This window comes from Nanorana parkeri, unplaced genomic scaffold (genome assembly GCF_000935625.1).
Source record: "Nanorana parkeri isolate BGI_ZX_2015 unplaced genomic scaffold, ASM93562v1 scaffold106, whole genome shotgun sequence".
In the NCBI taxonomy this organism is placed as follows: domain Eukaryota; kingdom Metazoa; phylum Chordata; class Amphibia; order Anura; family Dicroglossidae; genus Nanorana; species Nanorana parkeri.
In genome coordinates this window covers 2,006,271-2,032,889 of record NW_017306374.1, presented here as the reverse complement: position 1 = coordinate 2,032,889, position 26,619 = coordinate 2,006,271, and the positions used below count along the sequence as shown (strand labels likewise).

The 26,619-nt window shown below is 44.8% G+C and overlaps 2 protein-coding genes across 3 annotated transcripts in view; both read left to right on the top strand.

The window, feature by feature from the left end:
- Nucleotides 1-26,619, top strand: part of LOC108784279 (cytosolic carboxypeptidase 6-like) — a 727,452-nt gene that overhangs the window by 323,442 nt on the left and 377,391 nt on the right. The window lies entirely within an intron of this gene.
- BEND5 (BEN domain containing 5) overlaps nt 7-26,619 on the top strand; it is a 44,558-nt gene continuing 17,945 nt past the window's right edge. For both annotated transcript variants that reach the window (XM_018553037.1, XM_018553038.1), the window contains exons 1-3: nt 7-232; nt 6,404-6,540; nt 14,718-15,102. In XM_018553037.1, coding sequence (XP_018408539.1) covers nt 55-232; nt 6,404-6,540; nt 14,718-15,102 — 700 coding nt within the window. In that variant the 5' untranslated portion in view covers nt 7-54. The remainder of the gene's footprint in view (nt 233-6,403; nt 6,541-14,717; nt 15,103-26,619) is intronic.

Below are 26,619 nucleotides of genomic sequence, written 5' to 3'. Positions count from 1 at the left end.
GCCAAGGCAGCCGCGTCCTGCCGATCGCCGAATCCCGGGCCCCGGCGGCGGACCATGTTCGCTCTAGTCCGCTTCCTGGAGGACAACGTCTGCGACACGTTACCCGCCGCCCGGGTCCGGGGCTTCCAGCCCAGCTCCCCGCAGGACTTCGATGACAGGAAGGTGTATGCCGTGTACCGGAGCCCCGAGGAGGAGGCCGGAGCGCAGCCGGCTCACATCTTGGCCCTGGCAGGTGAGGAGTGACATGGGGAGGGGGATTAAATAAAGCCCGGGAGGTGGGGGTGGTTCCCCCGGAGGGCAGCACAGATTTCAAGTGTCTGTCCACTTTGAAATGGTATGTTAGTTGTAGGTGGAGCCTGGGGTAGACAGTGTGACACGATGACCTATTATATGTCTTTGGCATTGGGATCTCCCTCCCATAGTGCCTGTCCACTTGTTGGACATCATCATGGCTGCCAGAAGTCAGCGGACAGATCTCACCATTGGAGTCTGCAGCTAAACCTTTCACACAGTAAGGAGTGGAAATCTGCTGCAGGGGGCTTAACTGGAGCCCCCAGACTCTTCTTGGGCACCCAAAGGACCCCGAAACATGGTAAACACTGTTTAAGGCCTCTCTGGCGGGGAAGGTGTCCCTTATATTCCCTGGTGGTCTAGTGGGGAAGGTGTCCCTTATATTCCCTGGTGGTCTAGTGGGGAAGGTGTCCCTTATATTCCCTGGTGGTCTAGTGGGGAAGGTGTCCCTTATATTCCCTGGTGGTCTAGTGGGGAAGGTGTCCCTTATATTCCCTGGTGGTCTAGTGGGGAAGGTGTCCCTTATATTCCCTGGTGGTCTAGTGGGTAAGGTGTCCCTTATATTCCCTGGTGGTCTAGTGGGTAAGGTGTCCCTTATATTCCCTGGTGGTCTAGTGGGGAAGGTGTCCCTTATATTCCCTGGTGGTCTAGTGGGGAAGGTGTCCCTTATATTCCCTGGTGGTCTAGTGGGGAAGGTGTCCCTTATATTCCCTGGTGGTCTAGTGGGGAAGGTGTCCCTTATATTCCCTGGTGGTCTAGTGGGGAAGGTGTCCCTTATATTCCCTGGTGGTCTAGTGGGGAAGGTGTCCCTTATATTCCCTGGTGGTCTAGTGGGGAAGGTGTCCCTTATATTCCCTGGTGGTCTAGTGGGGAAGGTGTCCCTTATATTCCCTGGTGGTCTAGTGGGGAAGGTGTCCCTTATATTCCCTGGTGGTCTAGTGGGGAAGGTGTCCCTTATATTCCCTGGTGGTCTAGTGGGGAAGGTGTCCCTTATATTCCCTGGTGGTCTAGTGGGGAAGGTGTCCCTTATATTCCCTGGTGGTCTAGTGGGGAAGGTGTCCCTTATATTCCCTGGTGGTCTAGTGGGTAAGGTGTCCCTTATATTCCCTGGTGGTCTAGTGGGGAAGGTGTCCCTTATATTTCCTGGTGGTCTAGTGGGGAAGGTGTCCCTTATATTTCCTGGTGGTCTAGTGGGGAAGGTGTCCCTTATATTTCCTGGTGGTCTAAGGGATACCTTACCCCCTTGCAGCAGGAATCCCAGGTGTACATGTTCAGATGCAGCCGCTGTACCTATTGAAGTAAATGACAGGGTGACAGCGGCCGCATCTCTCAGTGGCATTCCACGTGTTATCTCGCATCCAGAAACGATCAACTATCCCAAACCGGATGTCATTGTATTATGTGAGATAATGTGAGGCCGCTGAGGGCCCATTCACACCACATCCAGATTACCACCAGACCAGACTGTTTCCGGACCCAAAATGCATCCTAATCTATCCCGATGCTATTTCTGGCCTCTGTTCCCACAAGCGCAGTCCGTTCCAGACCCGAAAAATACTGCATGTCTCATACTATCTGGTCTGGAACGCACTGGAATGCATAGAAACGCATCAAAAACGCATGGAATGCACCTGTAAGACCATTTAAAGCTAAACATTTTTTTCTTTTTAATTTCCAAACGCAGCAAAATTGCAATGCACTGCGTTCCAGATCTGGTCCGGAAAATGGTGTGAACCCAGCCTGAGAGTTGCGGCTGCGGTCACCCTGTCATTTAAATTTCAATGGGTACAGTGGTCGCATCTTAACAGGACACCTAGGGTTCCCCCCGGTAAGAATCCGTAGCTTCTTGCCGCAGGAATCCCAGAACGCCGGTGTGAATGGGCCCTTAGGATCCATTTGTACTTTAGCACTGTGGCTACCTTAGAAATGATCTCAGTCACATTCAGTGGTAACTTTCATTAGGGATGCACCGATACTAGTATCGGTGCCGATACCAAGTATTTGGGTGAGTACTCGTACTTGCCCAAATGCTCCGATACCTAGCACGAGTACTTCCTGTTTTAGGAAGCCGGGCAGCGCATCATTACACGCTGTCCGGTTTCCTGATTGGCCAGGAAACGGCTCCATGCTCTCTCGTCACTTGTGATGAGAGAGCATGGAGCCGACTTCCCGGCCAATCAGAAAGCCGGGTAGCGTGCAATGACGAGCTGCCCGGCTTCCCAAATTGGTCAGGAAGCTAGCAAATCTGGAAGCCGGGCGCAGTGTAATGACGCAGCGCCCGGCATTCTGATTGGCCGGGAAGCCGGCGTCATGCTCCCTCGTCATCTCATGAATCATAATATTAAGAAAGTGACCTTAAAGCATTAGTTTGTATTGCTTTAGAAAAAATGTGACCTGTCCCTTTAAGAAAAAGTATCGGTAATTGGTATCTGCGAGTACTTGATCAAAAGTATCGGTACTCGTACTCGGTCTTAAAAAAGTGGTATCGGTGCATCCCTAACTTTCATGTTCCCTTTGGAGAGATCCCTATTAACAAAACAAAGTGAGATTGATATGCAGATGGAAATGTGGTCAGTGAGACATCTTCCAACATGAATGAAGTCAGGACAGTGACCGCTGGAACAGAAACGCAGAAGACAATTGTATGTTTTAAACGGCTTCACAGGAAATATTTTGGCTCATTTTTGAAAAATAAAATATTTTTTTCCAATCCAACTTCAGCTTGTCTGCAAGGCAGCCAACCGTGCAATCGTACAGGCCATAATGACTAATTAGCAAAAATGATATTGCTTGTAATACATTCATAATGATATTAGGTATTAATAAGTAAAGGATAAGTGCGGTCTTCATTTCAGTATTAGTAATGCAACAGGCAGCCCAGGCTTAGTGTGTATGTAAACCCCAAATCTATCTTTCAGTATGTCGTGCATTACGCCTTCTTGTATGCAGTTTTCTCAAGCAATTCTTTTGTGAATCTGTTGCAAAGTTCCTTACATGGAGATCCTGCCAGTAACAGCACTTCCTGTCGCAGGCTGACATTGGTTATCCACTGCGTTAGAAATTTGCAGCAGCTTTGCACCCTGCCATGAACACTCCTTGTTGTCCATTGGGCTGGCTTTCAGGTCTAGCTAAGGGCCAATTGAAGGAATGTGTACGAGAGGGTGACAGTGCGGCTGATAATTGTGAGTCTGTGGCTTAGGGCTTGTTCACACCAAATGCAGACCAGATCTGCATGAGTTTCTGCACACGCAGTGCAGTGTGTTTTTTTTTTTTTTAGCCTAAAATGGACTTTCAGTGCGTTCCAGGGCGTTTGCATGTGTTTTTTATGCGTTTGCCTGTGTTTCAGAGCAGGAAAAATAGGGCTTGCTGCAGTTTTTTTTTTTACATACTCTGGAACTGAACGCTGCGGTGTGAACTGGAGCCCAAAATAGCATTGGAATACATTGGACGTAGTTTTGATCGGGTCTGTAACTGCTCTGCACCTGGAACGCGCTTGGTGTGAACAAGGCCTTAAGGCCTGTTCACATGATATCAGGTCCTGATCAGGTGCGGATCTGCAGACTGATGCCGTGCGTTTTTGATGCGTTCAAGTAAAAAAAAAAAAAAAAAAATTTTTTTTTTGCGCTGGAGTGGGGCTGTTAGTATGTTAGCTGCAGTCCAGTGCGTTTTTTTATGCGTTTTTATGCGTTTTGTTTGCGTTTTGTTTGCGTTTCCGGACCGGACAAAATGTGACATGCAGTATTTTTTCTGTCGTAAGCTGAACGGACTGCGCACGTGAGAACTGGAGCCCATAAAACACATAGGGATACATTGGGATGCATTTTGAGTGCAGCAGCGTACGGAGCTGGTCAGCACACAAAACGGACGTCGTGTGAACAGGCCCTTAGTGTTGTCAGTCTGCAACAGGAAATGCAATTACTGGCAGGAAACGTTGCAACAGCTTCTCAAAACCCCCCCCAAAAAAACTGTATACAGTGAGGGATGACGGCAAACAGACTGAAAACAAATATTTTGGATTTAGGCTTCGTTCACACCATATGCCCGTGCGTTCCGGTCCGATTCTGGCTGGAACGCACTGCCTCAAATGGCGCTCGGCTCACTTTTTTTTCCGGGCTGGAGGGGGCGTGGCGGGCCATTGAAGTGAATGGCACCGTAGCCACGCCCTCTGGCCGCAATGCGATCGCCCGCACGGGATTGCAAGGCACATTGTGCCTGCAGTGCGGTGCGATCAAAATAGTGCGTGCGGGCGATAGCATTGCGACTGGAGGGCGTGGCTAAGGTGCTATTCACTTCAATGGCCTGCCACACCCCCTCCTGCTCGGCAAAAAAGTTAGCCGGCCGCTATGCGAGGCAGTGCATTATGGCCAGAATCGGACCGGAACGCACGGCATATGGTGTGAACGAGGCCTTACATTCGTTTTAATTAGGGATGCACCGATACCGGTATTTGGGTATGAGTACCAATATTTTTGTTCTCGTTACTCGCCGATCCCGAATAGCAATACTGTTAGTCCCATTCAGGAATCCAGGCAGCGTGTGAAGACTCGCCACTCGGCTTCCCGCTTAACAGGTAAGCCGTCCCCATGTTTCTCGTTACTAGGTGACAAGAAAGCATGGAGCCGGCTTTCCGGCCAATCAGGAAGCCGGCGCCCCCGGCTTTCTGATTGGCTGGGAAGCCGGCTCCATGCTCCCTTGTCATGAGGTGACGGAAGTATCGGACTAGACATCGGAGCATTTGGGCGAGTACAAGTACTTGCCCAAATACTCGGCACTGATACTAGTATCGGTGCATCCCTACTCCACTAGTATTTTTTTTTTGATCAGGAGCAGTTGGATATATAAGAAAGAAGACATTTTACCTTGTAAGCAGCATACCATCAAAGGTAGTTTGAGTGCCCCGGAGCCCAGCTGTGATCTGATTTTCATTGCTGACATCTAATAAAGAAGAACAAGTATTAGGCAGTCACACAGGACAACACAGTTTCCAGGCATAAGTGAAGCAGGCAATAGGGATCTCTCAAAGGGCCACGAAAGCTAAGACAGCACAAATGTAACCCTGACTAATAACACGCCTTGTGTTCCAGGCGAGTGTTTTGTCATAGTAGTAGAAAGATGATAACATGTAGGTAACTGTGTTGGATTCTGGCTGTTATGTAGCTAGACGTCTAAGATTATATCAGGCCAGTATTTAGCACCTGTCCTTCCCGGGAGCGGCCCAATACGGCCGTGCACGCAGTACGGGCTGGCCGTTTCTCGAAGGCTAAGGCTGGGCACACACCTTACAACCATCGCAAGACTTTAGTCTTGCGATGGTTGTAAGGTACTTAAAAAAACGTACGATCTGCCCATCTTGCATAGGCAGATCGTACTTGCGATGATCGCAAGGCCGAACGGGCAGTGTGCGCTTGCGCACACCGGCCCATCCGGCTTTTATCTTACAAACATGCTACACACCCGCCGAACATCGTACGATGCTCGGCGGGTTTTCAAACATGTTCGTAAGTTTAAAGTCGTGCGACCTTACAGTAGTAGAGGTCGCACGGCTTCCACACACCTTACGATAATCGTACGATCGCCGGATTTCCCACGATTATCGTACTAATATCGTAAGGTGTGTGGGGACCTTAACAGGAATGTATCGTCAAAGTGATCAGCATTGAGCACACCGGAGGAGCCGCCATGCTGACTGGTGTATAGGGAAACCTACCCCAGTTTTCCAGTGTGCACATACCGCTTCATCTTGACAACATTCTCTGTGTGTATGGGCTCTTACATACACACAGAAATCCATTTGGACATTCATTGGATATTTTGAAAGTGAAGGCATAGCACAGACTTATTATTTTGCTATTTTGGAAGTTCTGAGTCAGAGAAAATATATGCAGGAAAAATAAGTTTTTGGAATACATGAATCCTGAAATCATATGCAGCGAGATGCACATTGTCCTTTGTTCTGTGTGCATTGTAGGAACATAAAATAGTCTGCAGAAGTCTGGGAAAAATATTCACCTTCTAGAAGCTGCATCGTCTTAATGTTTGCAGCACAAAGCCCATTTTGATCTTCAAGAGAAGCCAAGTCTAATCTGTTTAATGTGCTTTCCATTTTTTTCAGAAAACAAAACTGATCTGGAAAAGTGCGTACTGCAGAGGAAAATCAAAATCCCCAAGCTGTGTCTGAACTCAACAGAAGGGTCTTGGGAGTTTAAAGAGTATGAAGAGGAGGAGGACAGCGAGCGCCGGCATAGCAAGGTATGTTCAGAAACTTTTCTTCTTTCTGCAAAACTTTTACAAAGGAAAAAGTCGTAGCCTCACAAGGAGGCAATGGTTCTTTGGGTATATTCTTTACTAAAGGGAACCTGTTATGAAACTAAAGTGTATGTAGAGCCATTTGTTTTTCATTTTGGATAGGGTGTGTAGGAGGTCATGTTTTTACTGCTTTCCCCTCACTTCCTGTCCTGCCTGATAAGGTGTGCAGATCGCACTTCAATAGCTTATTGCTCGGCTTCAGGAGCCTGGCAATGACAGCTATGGGACCGGATGTGATGCAATACTCGTCTCTCCCGGTCCCATAGAGCGGGGAGGAGATCAGTGAACGGAAGTATGCCCCTCTGTCCTCCCCAGCTTCCTGCCAGGCACCTGATGTTCAGGTTTACGAGCCCGCAGGAGGGGCAGCGTAGCCCGGAAAATGAATGGGGGGGGGGGGGGTTTCACTGGCTTTACAAATGTAAAGAGTCAGCCACTGGGAGTCTGTTTAAACAGGCCCGCTGCCTTTGTACGTCAGTGGACGCGGAGAGGTTAAAGAAAAACTCCAGGTTTTCTTTAAATTAACCTTTGCAGCGGGGCTAACGCCGCACTGGAGGGCTTGAGTGCTCAATTTGGCCTCGGAGAAAAAATAAAGAAGATGTACTCACCTGATCCTTGGTCCTACAGGAGTGACCGCTTGCCGCTCTCCCCCTCTGCCCCAAATGTGGTTGGTCCCTAAGCGTCCTCGCGTCTAATGGATCTGAACTAGATGTGATGACGTCATGGGTCCTTAGACTGACGGAGCCCTGGGAAAAAGAGGCTGCGGAGACCAAGGATTAGGTGAGCATATTTTTTTTATTTTTATCCCTGGACCAAAACAATCATTTAACCCTGGCAGTGTGGGGATAGCCAACTGCAAGGGTTAATTTGAATACATCCTAGAGCTCTGCTTTGTCGTACTATTTATAATGAATGGACTACCTTAAAGCAACATGCACATGTGTGTGAGGGGACTCTTAATGGCAGCCCTGAGTATTTTAAAGAGCAATAATCTTGTGTGAATTGTTTTTTTCATACACAATGCTACAAAAATCAATAATGTAATGTGCGTGCAGTAAATTTGACTGATCCACCTGATAAAACATTTAGGGAATTGAAAACATGATTTACAGTTTAAAAAAATAACCAATAATGAACGTTATGAAAATGTCACACTTGCTCTTACTTTAATTGACCCGTGCTTAGTGGTACTTCCCTAACGTATTAAAACATTATTCCCTCACATCGTGGACTATGGCTGCCTTTCCAACAAGGGTTCTTCCTGAGCTTGCTAAGGGTTCGTTAAAGTGACCCTAAACTCAGGAATTAGATCTTAAAAATACATTCAAGCAGTCATGTACTATACCTTCGCTTCTTGATGAGGCATTCCCCAGCCCCGCCCCATCCAATTGAAGCCCCGTCCCATCCCAACAAAGGCTCGGTTAGCGTAATAGAGGGAGGAGCCTCCTTGTCCCTCACTTGCTCATCACTGCGGAGGCATCGAGATTGATGGCCTCACTGGTTTCTTTTTTTTTTCTTTTTTTTTATGATTGAACAGCTTGGACCAATGGTGCAGATCGGCGCAAAGCCGATCTGAATGGAGAAAAAGCTGTCCGCTTCAGACTTGAAGCTGACTGCTTTTTCCTCCATAATACTAGGTGAGGCTCTGCCCACCTGCCTCCCCTGACCGCACGTTCCTGCATTGAAGTAGCCTATTATTAGAAATGTATCTTATTTGTGAATCATTCGGCTGAAGATCCTCAAATCATCTCTGAATTGGTGCCGACACTGTCCTTCCTTCTAGAGGGGGGCTACTTTTGTGTGTGTGTTGTAAAGTAGCCACTGCTCCAAGCTCACTCCTGTGATGGACTACAATCTCAATACAAGTTAGTAAATTAAACATGAGATTGTAGACCATCACAGGAGTGAGTTTGGAGTGGTGACTACTTTACAACACACACAGGGACCATGGGGAACAAAAGTAGCCACCCTCCAGAAGGAAGGACAGTGTCAGCACAAATTCAGAGATGATTTGAGGATCTTCAGCTGAGTGATACACAAATAAGATACATTTATGTCAATAGTGAAGGTACTTGAATGTATTTTTAAGATGTAACTTCTAAGTTTAGTGTCACTTTAAGTAATGGCGAATTGACCTAATACCAACACTGACCACAGATGCTAAGGGACACTTCTACACTGACCACACTGACGTGAGGGGACACCACGGTTGTTACTGACAGCATTTCTTTTGCTGTTATTATTCATTTAATTTCATGATTATTACTAAAAATATTGTTCAAAGCAGGAGGGTGTAAAAAAAAAAAATATGATTATTTATTTTTAGCACGGGTTCCTCCATGGTGAAAAGAATAAGAAAGGCTGGTCTATGGAGGTGCACCCAGAAGCACATTTTACAAGTGCTAATAAGATTCAAAACACTTGCCTTATGATGGCTCCCCTTATAGACATAATACGTATACAAGTGTGAATGAAATGAGAAACTTTTCTGCATAATAGTAACTAGAATGTCTATATTACTGGGGATATTAGACATTGAAGGCATTCTCTTGTTAATTGTATAAGAAATGGTTGGAATAATCAGGCAGCAGTGCATTCACCCACAGTCTTTATAACCCCGTATTTCACACTGTTGTACGTCTGCCAGAGAGAAGGTTAATGATGTGTTCAAGCCAAAAATCTCTGAAACTTGATTACTCGCACATAAAGCATTGCTTTAACTAATTGCACCTTAATTCATCTTTTTTTTTTTCTTTTCCTGTTTAAACAAACCTGTTTCTTATTAAATGGCACTAGATTTCTGGGTATTAAGGTATTGGATCTCACCTTGTGGTTGTCCTTTTGGGCAGCAAGTTGTAGTGCGCGGGGACCAGGGAAAGTAGGGGGGGGGGGGGGGGGGTGGATTCTGAGCTGCCAGAATCACTGGCTTTACAAATGTAAAGAGTCAGCCACTGGGAGTCTGTTTAAACAGGCCCGCTGCCTTTGTACGTCAGTGGACGCGGAGAGGTTAAAGAAAAACTCCAGGTTTTCTTTAAATTAACCTTTGCAGCGGGGCTAACGCCGCACTGGAGGGCTTGAGTGCTCAATTTGGCCTCGGAGAAAAAATAAAGAAGATGTACTCACCTGATCCTTGGTCCTACAGGAGTGACCGCTTGCCGCTCTCCCCCTCTGCCCCAAATGTGGTTGGTCCCTAAGCGTCCTCGCGTCTAATGGATCTGAACTAGATGTGATGACGTCATGGGTCCTTAGACTGACGGAGCCCTGGGAAAAAGAGGCTGCGGAGACCAAGGATTAGGTGAGCATATTTTTTTTATTTTTATCCCTGGACCAAAACAATCATTTAACCCTGGCAGTGTGGGGATAGCCAACTGCAAGGGTTAATTTGAATACATCCTAGAGCTCTGCTTTGTGGTACTATTTATAATGAATGGACTTCCTTAAAGCAACATGCACATGTGTGTGAGGGGACTCTTAATGCCAGCCCTGAGTATTTTAAAGAGCAATAATCTTGTGTGAATTGTTTTTTTCATACACAATGCTACAAAAATCAATAATGTAATGTGCGTGCAGTAAATTTGACTGATCCACCTGATAAAACATTTAGGGAATTGAAAACATGATTTACAGTTTAAAAAAATAACCAATAATGATCGTTATGAAAATGTCACACTTGCTCTTACTTTAATTGACCCGTGCTTAGTGGTACTTCCCTAACGTATTAAAACATTATTCCCTCACATCGTGGACTATGGCTGCCTTTCCAACAAGGGTTCTTCCTGAGCTTGCTAAGGGTTCGTTAAAGTGACCCTAAACTCAGGAATTAGATCTTAAAAATACATTCAAGCAGTCATGTACTATACCTTCGCTTCTTGATGAGGCATTCCCCAGCCCCGCCCCATCCAATTGAAGCCCCGTCCCATCCCAACAAAGGCTCGGTTAGCGTAATAGAGGGAGGAGCCTCCTTGTCCCTCACTTGCTCATCACTGCGGAGGCATCGAGATTGATGGCCTCACTGGTTTCTTTTTTTTTTCTTTTTTTTTATGATTGAACAGCTTGGACCAATGGTGCAGATCGGCGCAAAGCCGATCTGAATGGAGAAAAAGCTGTCCGCTTCAGACTTGAAGCTGACTGCTTTTTCCTCCATAATACTAGGTGAGGCTCTGCCCACCTGCCTCCCCTGACCGCACGTTCCTGCATTGAAGTAGCCTATTATTAGAAATGTATCTTATTTGTGAATCATTCGGCTGAAGATCCTCAAATCATCTCTGAATTGGTGCCGACACTGTCCTTCCTTCTAGAGGGGGGCTACTTTTGTGTGTGTGTTGTAAAGTAGCCACTGCTCCAAGCTCACTCCTGTGATGGACTACAATCTCAATACAAGTTAGTAAATTAAACATGAGATTGTAGACCATCACAGGAGTGAGTTTGGAGTGGTGACTACTTTACAACACACACAGGGACCATGGGGAACAAAAGTAGCCACCCTCCAGAAGGAAGGACAGTGTCAGCACAAATTCAGAGATGATTTGAGGATCTTCAGCTGAGTGATACACAAATAAGATACATTTATGTCAATAGTGAAGGTACTTGAATGTATTTTTAAGATGTAACTTCTAAGTTTAGTGTCACTTTAAGTAATGGCGAATTGACCTAATACCAACACTGACCACAGATGCTAAGGGACACTTCTACACTGACCACACTGACGTGAGGGGACACCACGGTTGTTACTGACAGCATTTCTTTTGCTGTTATTATTCATTTAATTTCATGATTATTACTAAAAATATTGTTCAAAGCAGGAGGGTGTAAAAAAAAAAAATATGATTATTTATTTTTAGCACGGGTTCCTCCATGGTGAAAAGAATAAGAAAGGCTGGTCTATGGAGGTGCACCCAGAAGCACATTTTACAAGTGCTAATAAGATTCAAAACACTTGCCTTATGATGGCTCCCCTTATAGACATAATACGTATACAAGTGTGAATGAAATGAGAAACTTTTCTGCATAATAGTAACTAGAATGTCTATATTACTGGGGATATTAGACATTGAAGGCATTCTCTTGTTAATTGTATAAGAAATGGTTGGAATAATCAGGCAGCAGTGCATTCACCCACAGTCTTTATAACCCCGTATTTCACACTGTTGTACGTCTGCCAGAGAGAAGGTTAATGATGTGTTCAAGCCAAAAATCTCTGAAACTTGATTACTCGCACATAAAGCATTGCTTTAACTAATTGCACCTTAATTCATCTTTTTTTTTTTCTTTTCCTGTTTAAACAAACCTGTTTCTTATTAAATGGCACTAGATTTCTGGGTATTAAGGTATTGGATCTCACCTTGTGGTTGTCCTTTTGGGCAGCAAGTTGTAGCCATAATACAGGGCTCGACGAATGAGACTAGAAATTGCGTCTGGGCTTTTATCAGCCCGCTCACAGCGCCTCCAGTCCTTCTCCTGCCGCCGCAATAACCCTGCCTTCTCCTCCTCTCTGCAGACTCAGACTGTCGGCGTTCTGAGACCACTGACAGTCTGCGAGCCTGCAGCAGGGAGGAGAAGGCAGAGTTTTTAATGCGGTGGGAGAAGAAACAGAGGTTCAGTTCCCCCTGTGCCATCCGCTCGCTGGCTCTCGCCCGCTGCCCTCCTTGCTGCTGGCCACGATAATTCTTCAATCCAGCAACAATAGCCAGCCTGCTGTTGGCTATTTTAAATTGCAGTAGCCAATAGCAGGCTGGCTATTGCACCCGCCCACTGCCTGCTGTCAAACAGCAGTATAGGACCTGAAGGAAAATGTTCTCCTTCAGGTCCCTGCTCTGCTGATTGACAGGAGGCAGTGGGTGGGTGCAATAGCCAGCCTGCTATTGCAATTTGAAATAGCCAATATCAGGCTGGCTATTGCTCCCAGCCACTGCTGGCTGTGTTTACATTCAGCTGTCTCAGCAGGTAGCTGTCACTCCCCAGCTAAAGCTATTGAAGTGGAAAGGTGACACTAGGGGTCTAATAGACTTCTAATGTCACCTTAAGGAGAACCTGTCATCTCCAATGAGAAATAATATTTAAAAAAGTGTAAAAAATAAAATTAAAAGTACCAAAAAAAGGAAAAGTCCCCCGTGAAACGCCCTTGCGGAAAAGAAAAAAAAAACCTGGCTCCTAACTTTATTTAGCTGGCTTCTGAAATAAAAGAAAATTTGTCAAGCTCTGCCCTAATATTTATAAATTCTTCACATAATGTGGTGTAGGCAAATGTGTGGGGTTCGTTTTGGTTCTGTCACTCAAGTCAGGAAAATGAGAAAGACTAGGACTTGTTTCTGGCCCTGTACCTCCTCAGCAGCGTATTGCAGGCATCTTTAATGGAGCAACATAAAAAGGTTATTTTCCCATGATCCAGTTTGTGCTTTCCTACCTGGGTTCATCATAGTGCTGCAGTAGTGGGAGCTGGTACAGACACAGTATGACTCCAAATGATGTTTAAAGAGACACTGTCACTTTGCCCACTCAGCCTTTTCCCCTTGCAGGTAACTAGCCACTTTTCTACGTCGCCTCCTTGCACCACCAGAACCCTCATCAAGGGAGCTGGGCCTTTGGCTATGGGGTAGCAAGTGACCTCCCCCATGTGTAGACATTGTTCCTTTTTCATGATTAGGCAAAGTGACAGTGTCTCATTAAGTGTCTCATTAAGGGAACCACATGTCCTCTCGACTGATGCCTCCCATAGCTGTGTACACTTATTTTTTCTTTGCTCCCTTGCTCATCTGCGGGAGCATGAGCTCTGATCTGTCTGTATGAGCTCTGACCTTGACATACATACAAAGCAATACAAACAACACATACCATACAAAGCTAATGACTTACTACCTGCCCACATGTGAAAGCACTGGTGTCTGTTGATTGGTCATTAAGACACCCAGCACTGCATTATGGGAGGAAGGGTGTCACATGCACCTGATGCTCAAAGTATTTTTCATTGCTCTCTGTGGTTGACCGAGACAGCACGGGGCCACAATGATGTGAACCTGAAGGTGAGGTATGTGTTGCCTCTGGAGGGCATTAAAGCAAACCTACATGAACAAAGCGCAGGTTTGCTTTAATCTCAGGTGCCCTGGTCTTCTTTTTTAGGGATGCACCGATACTAGTACTCGTGCTTGCCCAAATGCTCCCGATGCCTATCCCGATACCGGAACTTCCAGTATCTGGAAGCCGGGCAGTGAATCATTACAAGCTGCCTCGTTCCTGATTGGCCAGGAATGCATAGAGCCAGCTTTCCAGCCAATCAGGAAGCCGGGCAACGTGTATTGACTACCCGCCCAGCTTCCTGATTGGCCAGAAAGCAGACTTCATGCTTCCTCGTCACCTTGTGACGAGATAGTATGGAGCCAGCTTCCCGGCCAATCAGGAAGCCAGGCGGTTAGTATTTACCCGCACCCCTCGGCTTCCTGATTGGCCAGAAAGCCGGCTCCATGCTTCCTTGTCACCCGGTGATGAGGGAGCATGGAGATGGCTTCCTGGCTAATCGGGGAGCTGGATGGCGAGTCACTATGTGCCGCCTGGACTTCTGGTATCTGTATTCGATATCGGTGAGAACCGGAAACATTTTTTGGTACTTGTACTCAATACCGAAAAAACGGTATCCGCGCATCCCTATTCTTCTTTGACCCGCAAACTATGTGTAACAATCAGTCTTTCTTCACCTCGTGATACATATCTACTTCCTCTTACTGTGTGAAATCATGGCTTTGGATTGAGAGTAGCCTGAATCATATGACACATGCCTGACATTATGTAATGGGAGTGTAGCTGGCTCCCAATTTTCCAAAAAGGCTGTCGCCTCGATCCTCTACTTCAGTGGTTCTCAACCTGTGTGACCTCAGGACCCACATTTGTCCCTGGTCATTAAGTCGTGACCCAGGTCGCACTGCAATGGAAGGCACCCAATGAATGAACATGACCCAATGAAGGGTCGCGACCCACTTTTGGGTTCACGACCCACCAGTTGAGAGCCAAGGCTCTACATGGTAGAGGATCAGGGTGACTGAGGCTACCCCACAGATACCTTAGTTAACTCCTACTAACATGCTTTCTTCTCACAACAGAAACAATGTCTGAAATAACCTTTTCTTATGTAGAGACCAGACGGACGGAAGCACGTGGAAGGAACTCGAAAGAGCATTGAAGCCGTCGTGGCCCGTCTTGAGAAACAGAATGGAGTTGGACAGAGTCACAACTCGAGCTGTGATGAGACATTCATGGACCCGTGTCATGTGACGGCACACATGGACAGATTGGATGAAGCTTTGGTTCCTCGAGTCCTGTATGAGGAATTGCTTAGGAGTTACCAGCAGCAACAAGTGGAAATGAGACACATACAGCATGAGCTGGAAAGGACTCGGAGGCAGCTGGTTCAGCAGGCAAAAAAGCTGAAAGATTATGGGACGTTAGTGACGGAGGTAAAGGAGCTTCGGGTCCTGAACAGAAGACTCCAGGATGTGCTACTGCTTCGACTGGGCAGTGGTAAGTCACTGAACTGAGCTTATCAACGACATAAAAGCACACACTCATCCTCATGCCAGTTTGGTTAAAGAAGAACTCCAGGAAAATGTTTTATTAACCTACCCCCTGCACTGCAAGGGTTAAGTATTTGATTTTATCTAGGTTCAGAAATCAAAAAGTTATACTCACCCCGAGCTCTGAGCTATGCTAGCCCATGCTACTGAGCCTGTAAGATTCTCTTTTCCAGTCTTAATTAACTTTGCACAGTTGGGGTTTGCTCTTACAAGGTAGGAGGAAAGGGAAGGTAAGTACTTTATAGGGTCTTGGCATTCAGAAAATATATAATGTTGGGGGGTTTTAAGTAATTTTCAGGGCTAAAATGTGGAATATAACATGGGTGCAAAAAATGAAAAAAAGGCCTCAGTCATGAAGGGGTTAAAGAATACTGATACTTGTATTGAAAATTAAGTAGTTCCCACTACAAACCTCATATCAGCAGGCAGCTCGTCCTAGAGTCATGTCCTACATGGGGTTGGTCAGCTCTTCAACCCTCTCCACTAATCCAACGGGGATACGACATACTATGCATACATGGATTTTTCTCCATACACACTAAAGTAGTGTTAGGCTTGCTATAGAACATGACCGTTGGGTGTTTGCTGATCTGTAAGCTGTAATGGGAACTGTTGATGGCATGGGGAGGGTAAGGGGGGCATGTAGGCTCATATTTATTACAATTATCGATATCCTTTAAGGTCTGCTCTACTCCTGTATGTTTCCATGCTGCTCATTTATCACCATGCCTGCATTGTAAGGTGAGGCTAAGGTGTTCCAGGTCTAACTAGTATTCAGTTGCTCAGAACATCACTAGAACTCCAAGCTCATTGATGTTTAATCTTATTAGAGTGATGGTCCTAATGAGAAACTCCCCAGTAAATCTTCCTAATCTCAGCTTTGTTCCCCACGTTTATTTTCAGCATCACTGTCCTCCACAACTATTGTCCTCCACAGCTCATCACCCTTGTTCTTCGTGGTGGTATATTTGACGATGGATGGAATAGATAGTTGCTAAAGTTCTCCTTTCTTAGTGACCTCCCTTCCCCCAGCCTGATAACTGGATAATGAAGTAACAGTAAAACATCAATGAGGTCATCTCAGGTGACCTTGCTGATCAATGAACACTTACAATTTGCGAGCAAAGTTCAAAATCCATAGCACAGGGCTGCGCTGGACGACTGTAAGGGCTACAGATATTACACCTATAACGGCAGAGGGGAAGGACTGTTCACGGAATGGTAAGTATAGCGGGGGATTTTAGCGGGTAATTCCATTTTCCCAAATTACGTGGGAAAGAACTTACCCTTTAATGCACATTGTGCGTGTTAAAGAGTGCTGTTGCACGGCTACCACAATATGGCACACAGTGGAATGGGGGCAACACTCAGGTCACACACGCATACAATGCCCTACGCGTGTGTTTATTCACATGCAGATGGCGGGGGCGGCAAGGTTGGTTTTAATTTAAATTTTTTTAATTTATTTTATTATTTTTTTATCAATGTTTTATTTTTTTTTTCCGCTCAACTTTATTGCTATCACACAGGGGCTCCTTCTGGGGCACACACTCGTGCACTGCATTGTTTTTTATCTCCTGTGCAGCCCGCCTTGTGACAAATGAGACAGGAAGCGGTGTGGGTACAGCATTTCTGTCTCAGGTGGGGTGTGAACAAGCAGGCTGCTACAAGTGATCTGGGCAGCTGTACAGCCTCCCAGATCAGTTGTACCAAAAATGTTCCCTTGCTTGCCCGGCGCATAGAACTGCATGTCCTGGGTGTCGGGTGATAGGAATCGCTCGCCCCTGAATCTGTGTAGCCTCCCTCCTATAAGCAAGCTCCCAGAGTTTTTATTTGTAATTCACTATAGCTCGATTGACTCACACTTGTTCCTCCTTCTCTCTGTTAAAAGCTGGTCATAATCTGCATGCATGACCTACACAGCCAGGCAAGGTGCATTTTTTAGAAGGTCAGCAATAGCAGGCTAGGTATTTTTTCTAGGGATGCACCGATACTAGTATCGGTGTCGATGCCAAGTATTTGGGCAAGTACTCACCCAAATGTTCCAATGCTTAGCCCGATACTTCCGGTATCAGGAAGCCGGGCAGTGCGTCATTGATTGGTCTGAAGCTGGCCAATCAGGAAACCAGGCGCTGTGTAATGACAAGTGAGGCAAGTTTTTTTTGCATGCTGGCTGGTGAGTGTGTCGGGAAAACTTTTTGCTGTTTAGGCGCTGTGTAATGACGCGGCACCCAGCTTTCTGATTGGTCGGGTAGCTGGCTATATGATTGGCCAGAAAGCCAGCTGCATGCTTTCTTGTCACCTAGTGATGAGAAGCATGGGGACAGCTTCCCTGCCAATCGGGAAGCCGGGTGGCAAGTCTTTACACGCCGCCTGGCTTCCTGAATGGGAGTTCCGGTATTCAGTATCGGCTAGTACCGAAAAAAGAAATATCTGTACTCGTACTCGATACCGGCCTCAGTGCATCCCTAATTTCTTCAATGGCAGAATTATTTTAATCATGATTTCCTGTAATGTAACGAAATGCCGCGTCGCCTAGTCGAAGCGTTTTAAGTTTAGTGATCATTTGAATGTGGTCATGCCTTCATAGGAGATATCATTTTGTTTGAAAGAGACTGACATTTATTCCTCCGTGCACATCAGGTGAATATCGGTAAAGAAGTTTTGTGCTTTGCCTTGGAAACTTCTTTGTTCTGAGTTAGATTTTCTTCTGGCTGTTTCTTAAATCTCTGCTAAGTCTTTCAGTTGTGCCCTCTCTGCTCTCCTCTGAACATTAATCACGTTAGGCATTTAAATGCGAGCTGATTTATCTACATCATAAGAACCTTAAACCATTTTAGTGCCCCCTCTTTGCACAATTTATTCCTCTCATTTTGAGCACCGAACTCCAACTGAATCCGGTAATCTATAAACTGACACCAGGCCCTGCCGGCTACCCACAAATCTAACAGATCTCAGCCTGCTGTCAGTGGCCCCGTGCCTGAATAACCTGGAAATCCTGCTGACCGCAGTACATTGCTGACCTGTCTGCTCCACAGCACAAGTGCCGCTTTACATTATCCAGGGTTTATGTGCAGGTTGTATTGTAGACTCCAGTGCCCAGAATGGTTATTTTGTGTCAATCATCTTGTATCTCCCGGCAGCTTTATTTTCTTAAAGTAAACTTATCAGGCATTTTAAACGTTTAAGTCAGTGGTTCCCAACCTGTGTAATCTCAGGAGCCACATTTGTCCTTGGTCATTAAGTCGCGGCCCAAGTCGCACTGCAATGGAAGGCACAGCATTAGGGTACCGCGCATTGTGGTGCGGACGTACGAACTGTGGGAGGTGCATTTGGGGTACCATTCAAATGAATGGCAACACAACACACCTCCTCCACCAGAAGGCGCCGTAGGTGTGATTGCGTGATACAGTGCGTTAATCACACGGTACTATTACACTGTACTAATGTGAACGAGCCCTCAAAAACACTGACATTCACATACACACCCTCAGTCACAATCTTACACACTCACAGACATTCACATACACACTAAAATTTTTTTTTTTTTTTTTTAAGGTCCATCCAGTCTCCCTACCTTACGAGAACTAAAGTGGATCCTCAGCCTGGGGTCCAGTGTGGGCTGCTGTGCTGTAACGGAGCTCCATCCATATGTGCATTGCAGGTGCAGCTCCCTTGCTGTAAAGGTTCCGGGAGCCAGTATGAGATGTCACTCCAGGCACCTCTACAGGACATGCGAGGGAGCTGTAAGTAATGCATGTATGGCTGGAGCTCCCTTGCGGCCATAGCCCCATCCCACCTCGGCGCCGGGCAGCATATTTTGAATGGCTGCTTGGCGTGAGAATAGACAATGCACAGGAGCCTCTCGCCTAGAAAAGTGGAAGACACGTGGTGACCCACTGAACACAGAGTCGCGACCCACTTTTGGGTCAAGCAAAACAGACCCACCAGTTGAGAACCAAGGGTTTAAAGTGTAGGTCATTGCTGGACAAATCCCAGGTGCCAGGTTGCCAATGCTCCTTAAAAATGACAGTTTGCAGCAAACTGTTGAGGTTTTCTCTAGTTGTCGCCAATAGAGCGGGCTCCTGGATTACACTGAGTGGCCCCTGAATTCATTATTAATTTGTACACCCCTGGGGTAGGTAAACCCCAAAACAAACTTCGTATATCAATGTACAAGCACTTGATAACCTTCATTACTGTGTGTTCCGCCCCCACTGCGTTGCCTTTGCAAGTAACCGCTCCAATCAACACACATAGCAGAAAGCAGTCACATGGCCATGAAAACAAAAAGAAAATCTGTATTTTTAACCCTTATTTACTAATTATTTTTTTTTATACAGAAGTAAACCATATTTTTCTCTATTGTCCATTGAGGGACACAGCTCGGAAGAATTCTGAGACATAGGTTATGCCACTTTTTCTATTTCTCCTAGAAGCAGCATCTCAGAATTCTTCAGAGCTGTGTCCCTCAATGGACTCTTTGAAAAGGATTTTGCAGTAAGAACATCATCCTATTTTCTCTATTGTCACAATGAGAGACATAGGGCTGCAACCAACGAATCGATTAATCAATTGAATATGAGAATCGTTGCCAACTATTCTCATTATCGATGAGTTAGTTGGATCCCCTTGCTCTCTCCTCGACGCTGGGAGGAGGGTACAGCAAACAGTGGGCGGGTGTAAGAGCCAGTCTGCTATTGGCTGTTGCAATTTGAAATGGCCTATAGCAGGCTGGCTATTGCACCTGCCCACTACCTGCTGTATTTACATTCAGCTGCCGTCTGCCGAATCTTGCAACTGGCAGCCGCTATTCCTGAGTGGCTGAAGCTATTGAAGCGCCATGTGCTTACAATACAATTATTTTTTAAAAAATTATAAAAGGTGGGAAAAAAGTAGTTTTCCGTTTCGGCCTGACAAATTCTTCTGCAGGAGGTGCTTTGCAGGGCCATTCATTTCAATTACACCAAAACACGTCCTACCCACACTGTGATCTTCCGCACTGGAACGCACGGTAACGCAATGCCGTGCGTTCCAGTGCAGTGCGATTACCTCCTGAGTTTAGTGTCACTTGAAAAGTAAGTGAAGGGTGTCATAGGGGCGCACAGATAAGGGTGTATTTAGTACCTAAAGAGAACAGACCGATATAAACAAACTTTTATCCAGTTCTATATTTGTTAATCCTTTAATAAATTCTTAAATAATACCTTAATCTGTGTTTATATCATCCCATTGTACAGTCTAAGGATTATAAAGCCTTTGGGAGGTGAGACCGTTGGTGCATACTGTATATGTAATTTGATTGCACATATTTATCCGTTTCCTTGGAGGATAGTTTTACATATACAGAATGTCTCAATAAAATGTATTTCAGATGTGATTCTTCATTTTTTTGAGGCGGTAATATGAATTAACATTAACAATGGAAGTTCTGACCATGATTTCACATCTGGAGCAATCCTAGTCACAGTGTCTTATTTTTTACATTATTTCTCTGCAGTCTGCATTCTTTGTAGATTATGCACTGAATCCTAAACTCAATGATGTAATAGTTCCTATGGGATGTGGAAGGAACCCTCCAGTGACTTCAGTGCCCATTTAGCCCCTATAAAGGCTGATTGTATAGCGCAGGGGTAGCCAAACTCTGGCCCTCCAGCTGTGGTGACACTACAAGTCCCATCATGCATCTGCCTCTGGAAGTCATGGCTGGGGCTGTCAGAGTTGCAATGCCTCATGGGAACTGTAGTTTCACCACAGCTGGAGGGCCAAAGCTTGCTTACTGAATTTCACATTTGGCTACAACACTTTATCCTCCTCTTCAGCTTTATCGTTTGACATTGGAACTAAGAGTGTTGGATAATGAAAAACATGCAATAAAGTCTTATAGTAATCACAATCACGCTTTAATGCACTGCTGTATACTCATTTATGTGTTAAAGGAAATCTGTAGTGGCTGTGTACAATATTTCTTTACTACGATCAGGAGTAAAATTCTGAGTCAGCAGGTGAAGCTTCAGAGGCTCCTTTTCAAATGTTCCTATTTCACAGTTTGGTGTAAAAAAAAAAGCAGACTCCAATAGCTCAAGCTGAAATTTAGATACAGAAGTGGATGACTTGGCAGTGACTCTCACCCACATGGTAGACTGGTGAGCTGTCTCTTTTGGTTATCTGCAGTGCTCTTGGAATCTTTTGTCATGTGTTGACATATTATTATTTTCAAATGCACAGCTGTACACACATTAAGGCTAGGTTCACACCTAGGCGATTTATTGCGCGGATTGAGTCGCACGATATCGCCCAAAGCACAGATTAGCATTGAAGTTAATGGAGGATGTTCACACCTTTTGCGGTTTGTTGCGCGGATGAAATCACCTTCGCACAAAAAGGTGCAGGAGCTATTTTCGGGCGGTTGTCGCATGGATTGGGTCCCATAGACCTCACTATGCATTGAAAACCGTGCGGTTTTCAAAACACGGTCACGAAAACACAGGAAAACAGCTCACCAGCTGAATCGCCTAGGTGTGAACCTAGCCTTTATTATAATCAGAAGTAAAAAATAATAATAATTACCACCCAAAAGAATCAGATATATATAGTGTGTGTGTGTGTGTGTGTGTGTGTGTGTATATCTACAGTAATACCTTGGTTTAAGAGCATAATTCGTTCCGGAAGCATGCTTGTAATCCAAAGCGCTTGTATATCAAAGCGAATTTCCCCATAGGAAATAATGGAAACTCAGATGATTCGTTCCACAACCCAAAAATATTCATATAAAATGATGTCAATACTGTACTGTAATATAATACTGTACAAAATATAAAGAAAAATAAACCAATTACCGGTACCTTCGTGGTTGGTGTGAGGGGGACAAGAGAGAGGGGGATTATTGTGCAGGACGACTTTCACTATCACTAACGGAATCACTGTTACCTCTTGACTCAATGGAATCTTTTTCATTTTGTGAAACCTTAACAAGGAATCTATTCAATGTGACATTGCATTGTCGTTAAACAGTCTCATCATCGCTCGCACTGCTACAGCCTTATTCAGGTGGCGCCTTTCTACAAAATGTTGCTCTTATTGCAAGACATTTGCTTGTATATCAAGGCAACATTTTTCAGAAATGTTTGCTTGTCTTGCAAAACGCTCTTAAACCAAGGTATTACTGTATATGATTTTTTGGGGGGTAATTATTTTTTTTTAAACTTCTGATTATAATAAAGAAATATTGTACATAGCCACTATACATTACCGTTAATTACACATTCACATTAGGCTAGGTTCACACCTAGGCGATTGAGCTAGTGAGCTGTTTTCCTGCATTTTCGTTTGCGTATTAACATTTTTAACACTTATTTTTACATTTGTTTTCTCTTTTTTTTTTTTTTTTTACTTCCTTCTTTTATTGAAACTTTTTTTTATGTACAACTATACAAAACATGTAGCACCCCACACATAATATATACAAGATTAACATAAATACCAAATCAAAATTATACAAATATACAATCCTCATCCCAAAAAAGAAATTTAAAAAAAACCTAAATTATTCAACATCATAACTACATTTAGACAAATACAACCCAATATAACATCATAACCTGTTTTTTAATATTTTTAAGCAGAAAATAAAATCTCTCTCCCTTTTTAATTTTCTTCTGATTTATTTATGAAGTTGCAAAATAAAAAAACACTATAAGACTTGAATGTGACTGCAGTAAATTGTGTCCCATTCACTGAAGCACACCTAAAATGCTCAATGACTCCAAATCATAAAGAAATGAAATGGTCGCCTATTCAATCTTGTACATAATAGTACGACTGAACTAATTTTGTATGTAACATTTTTTACAGTAATGACTTGCAGCACTGGAAGGGTCAGTTGGGATTGTATTACACTTTAATAACCACTACTATCAGAGCTTGCATAGACTAAGTTAATGTAACATGACAGAGCGTCTCCAACAAGCTGTAATAATACATCTCTTCTCTCGGTACAATAGCTCAGGGAGACCCCTTTCTCCTCCTCTCCTCGTTTTTCTCTCCCATATTTTGGAGCGTTTCTCGTTAACGCCGGACGCCCTCACCTCCCGCTGACCTTGCAGAGGTTTTTCTGCAGATCGTTCGTGCCGCCTCTGCGTTTGATGTGTAAAGTTTGGGATGGTTCTGTGATCCTCCCTTGCTCTCAGGTGGTCTGTGAAGCAGCGGCGGTCTCTGATAGTGCATGTGCACAGTGCCGAGGTTACCGAAATGTCATGAAAGACAACAGCTGGCGCTTCCTTCCAGTTTACGTAGAGTATGCCGAGTACAGGAAGGCATTATAATATTTATGTAGAAATCAATATAATCGCGCTGTGAAGGGGATTAGGCACCTGTAATTCCAGTATTGGGAGCAGCAGACAATTTGTGTTGAAGTATTGGGTCATTACGGAGACAGGTCATGAGTGTTTCCGCTAACGATGATGATCAGCAGAGTAGAGGTGATCGTAAATTAGAGACGTGTCACAGATATAGCTGTTATTATGGCTGCCGGATTAATCAGATCAGGTCCAGATGCTAAAACACATCAGAAGGACACTAGATAGTGTATTGCATTATAAGAACAGACTTCCTGCTGGAGAGAGTTTATGGGGGTGATTTACTAACCTAAACACACGCACGCACTAGGTGTGTGTGATTTTTACACAGTAAAACTTATTTATCAACCAAAAAGTCTCTAAAAGCATATTTCCACTAATGCCATATATGGAAAAATCATGCACATGATTGATTTATAATGCTGCTTCACAGTTTAGACAAAAATGGTTAGCTCATGGATTTACATTCCTGCATTCATCAACGCAAGCAACACAACATAGAGCTAATTTACACAACATCACCTTGCAAATTCATGCTTGGCTTTGCACAACACACCTGCTGGGTGTGTACACACTACAAAAGGTGTTTAGATTCCACCCATAGATCATGCTGGGAGGGAACACACTACAGAGGTGTATACATGTTCGTGGTGTGTTTATAAGGTTAGTAAATCAACCCCTATATCTCAATATTACTGCTGCATATGTCAATAAACAACATTGTATAGTACCCATCAGTAGGGATGCACCGATAACGGTTTTTCGGTATCGAGTACTGATATTCTTTTTCAGTAGTCGCTGATACAGAATACCGATTCCGGAAGTTCCATTAAGGAAGCCGGGTGGTGGGTAATGACTTGCTGCCCTGCCGTCTCCATGCTCCCTTGTCATCTGGTGATGAGGAAGAATGGAGGTCAGCTTTCTGGCCAATCAGGAAGCCGGGCGGCGAGTCATTACACAACACCAAATCAGTCAAGCAAAACAAAAGGCAAACGCACTCATCTATTTGTTACCAGCTATAGAGCAAGGTGCACATGGAAGGGCTTTATAAAGTACAACAGCAAAAAGTTTCCCAGCACACTCACCAGCCAGCATGCAAAAAAACTTGTGCCACCGCTAAGGTTAAAAACGGAGGTTTAGATACACGTCTTCGGCAAAAAATGTGAAAGCCGCACAGCCACGTCAAGGCACCTCTATATAGTTTGGTCCTAACTCTAAACTATGAGAGCCTCCATCTTGGAGCACATGCAGTAAAATATAAAATTGGGTGCAGATTTGTCAGGAGGAAGCCCAACCTCCGGTGAGACAAGTTCTTTTTGCATTCTGGCTGGTGAGTGTGCTGGGAAACTTCCTGATTGGCTGAGAAGCCGGCTCCATGCTCCCTCGTCACCATGTGACGAGGAAGCATGGAGCTGGCTTTCCGTCCAATGAGGAAGCCCTGGGGGAGTGATGACTCGCCGCCCGGTTTCCTGATACCGGAAGTTCCGGTATTAGGAATAGTATCAGAGGATTTGGTCGAGTACGGGTACTTGTTGGCGCCATATGAATACCTGTAATTCATAAATAAATTGAAGAACACTAGAAACCTATGCAGAGTCTTACACAGGCATAAAAGCAATCGCACATGTTCAATCAACATTTTGCAGGACGATTCACATCCTCAGGATTATCACCAATGTGTTGTCAACCTGGCATCCCATGACATACTCTGAAGTTCCACATACAAAAGTGACACCAGATTTCTGGAAAACCGGGAATGCCGTGTCTGCTCCAGACACCATATGTGTAGTAGCAGATCCTCAGTTACAGTATGCAGTGGCCTCTGCTGGTTACATCTGCTATTTCTGTGCGGTCTTCACATACAGTTGTTCTTTATCGGAATCATTTTACTTTTATAGCAGCAGTAGTGTAAAGTGGACTTCTATTTTAACCAAATCTCCCAATACAATGCAAGGTCTGCCCCGGGCTCCTCACCCTTAACATGTCATATAGTATTAATAGGTGTAAAATGTACCTGTAAAGACCTGGGCTTTTTTTTCTGGCGGAACGCACTGGTACACAGTACAGGCAACTTTCACCAGCTCTTATATAGGGATATAGAGATAGAATCTAGATGGCTGGCGAGTGTGCTAGGAAACTATTTGCTTTCCGTCCAATCAGGAAGCCCTTGGTGAGTGATGACTTGCCGCCCGGTTTCCTGGTTACCGGAAGTTCCGGTATCGGGAATAATATCGGAGCATTTGGGCGAGTATGAGTACTTTTTTTTTGCAGCCAGCCTGCAATAAAACACCACTGTCTAACTACTAAGGTTAAAAACAGAGGTTTTTAGATACACGTCTTCTGCAGAATATGTGAAAGCCGCACTGCCTCATCAAGGCCCCTCTGTGTAGTGCGGTCCTAACTCTAATCTATGAAATCCTCCATTTTTGGATCATAGATAGCAAAGGATGATTTGGGTGCAGGTTTGCCAGGAGGTAGCCCAACCTCCCTAAAAGCATAGGGACACACAAGGAACTCAGCCCCCAGTGTCTCCCCACACCAAATCCAACAAGCAAAACAAATGGCAAACGCACTCATCAATTCATCAGCATAAATCAAGGTGCACATGGAAGGGCTTTACACAGTACAACAGCAAAAAGTTTCCCGACACACTCACCAGCCAGCATGCAAAACAAATCATTGTCTAACTACTATGGTTAAAAACAGGTTTTAGTTGCTCTCATAGATTAGAGTTAGGACCGCACTACACAGAGGGGCACTGACGAGGCAGTGCGGCATGCACATATTCTGCTAAAGACGTGTATCTAAAACCTCTGTTTTTGACCTTTAGCAGGTAGACAGTGGGGGGTTTGTTTGCAGGCTGGCTGGTGAGTGTGCTGGGAAACGTTTTGCTGTTGTAGGTGAGGATGATGTCACGTTCTTTCTGGCTGCATCTCGGGGAATACAGAGCAGCTAAAATCTCACAAGAGGATGCTCTTGTAATGGACTGGAGTGTCTTTTCGTAAGATTTCGCATACCTATGGTATTGAGGTTCCTACATGTACTGACATGGAGGGTTTCCCACCCACCATAATGTATGCAGGTAAAGTGGACCTTGCAGTGAAATG